At 61.4% G+C, this 1,048-nt stretch overlaps 1 protein-coding gene across 1 annotated transcript in view; it reads left to right on the top strand.

Annotated features, from left to right (window-relative positions):
* Nucleotides 1–1,004: 1,004 nt before the first annotated feature.
* LRRC46 (leucine rich repeat containing 46) overlaps nt 1,005–1,048 on the top strand; it is a 7,166-nt gene continuing 7,122 nt past the window's right edge. Inside the window, exon 1 of the mRNA XM_057388722.1 lies at nt 1,005–1,008. Coding sequence (XP_057244705.1) covers nt 1,005–1,008 — 4 coding nt within the window. The remainder of the gene's footprint in view (nt 1,009–1,048) is intronic.

The following is a 1,048-nucleotide window of genomic DNA, read 5'->3' as shown; positions in this document are numbered from 1 at the left end:
GGATAGATGGAGGGATGGATGGAGGGAATGGAGGGAATAGAGGAATGGATGGAGGGAATAGGGGGATGGAGGGAATAGGGGGATGGAGGGAATGGGGGGAATGGAGGGATGGATGGAGGGATGGGGGGAACAGGGGGATGGAAGGAATGGGGGGAATCAGAGGATAGATGGAGGGAAGAAGGGATGGAAGGAATGGACAAACGGATGGGGGAATGGGAGGATGGAGAGATGGATGGAGGGAATGGAGGGAATAGAGGAATGGATGGAGGGAATAGGGGGATGGAGGGAATGGGGGGAATGGGGAGATGGATGCAGGGAATGGGGGGAACAGCGGGATGGAGGGAATGGGGAGAATCGGGGGATAGATGGAGGGATGAAGGGATGGAAGGAATGGACAAATGGATGGGGGAATGGGGGAAATGGGGGAATGGATGAAGGGAAATAGGGGAATGGAGGGATGGATGGAGGGATGGGAGGAATGGGAGGATGGATGGAGGGAATGGAGGGGATGGAGGGAATGAGGGAATAGAGGGAATGGGGAGATGGAGGGAATGTGGGGATGGATGAAGGGAATGGAGGGATAGAGGGGATGGAGAGAACGAGGGAAATGGAGAGATGGATGCAGGGGGTGGGGGCTGAAGGAATGGGGGAATGCAGGGAATGGGAGGGGATGGATGGAGGGATGGATGCAGGGAACAGGGAACGGGGGAATGCAGGGAATGGAGGGGATGGATGGAAGGGATGGACGCAGGGAATGGGGCTGAAGGAACGCCCCTCCCCGCACAGCCCCATCCGAGTCTCACCTGCGGTCCGGGGGCCGTGGGGCCGGGCAGGCAGCGCGGGGGCAGGGCTGGCCGCGGGGACAGGTACTCGGTCAGGGCCAGCAGCTTCTGTCGCTGGAAATGCATCGCCTTCCAGTGCCGCGTCACCGCCTTGGAGCCGCGCCGGACCAGCTGCAGGGCGGGCAGCCAGGCTGCGGGGCAGCGCTCAGCACGGGCACGGACATGGGCACCGGGCTGCTACCGGCCCTTCCCGACCCCTGTCCAAC

This window comes from Malurus melanocephalus, unplaced genomic scaffold (assembly GCF_030028575.1).
Source record: "Malurus melanocephalus ecotype Western Australia unplaced genomic scaffold, MMel_1.1 scaffold_2380, whole genome shotgun sequence".
Classification (NCBI taxonomy): domain Eukaryota; kingdom Metazoa; phylum Chordata; class Aves; order Passeriformes; family Maluridae; genus Malurus; species Malurus melanocephalus.
Note: the sequence above shows the minus strand (reverse complement) of the source record. Positions and strands in the feature narration are given on the sequence as shown.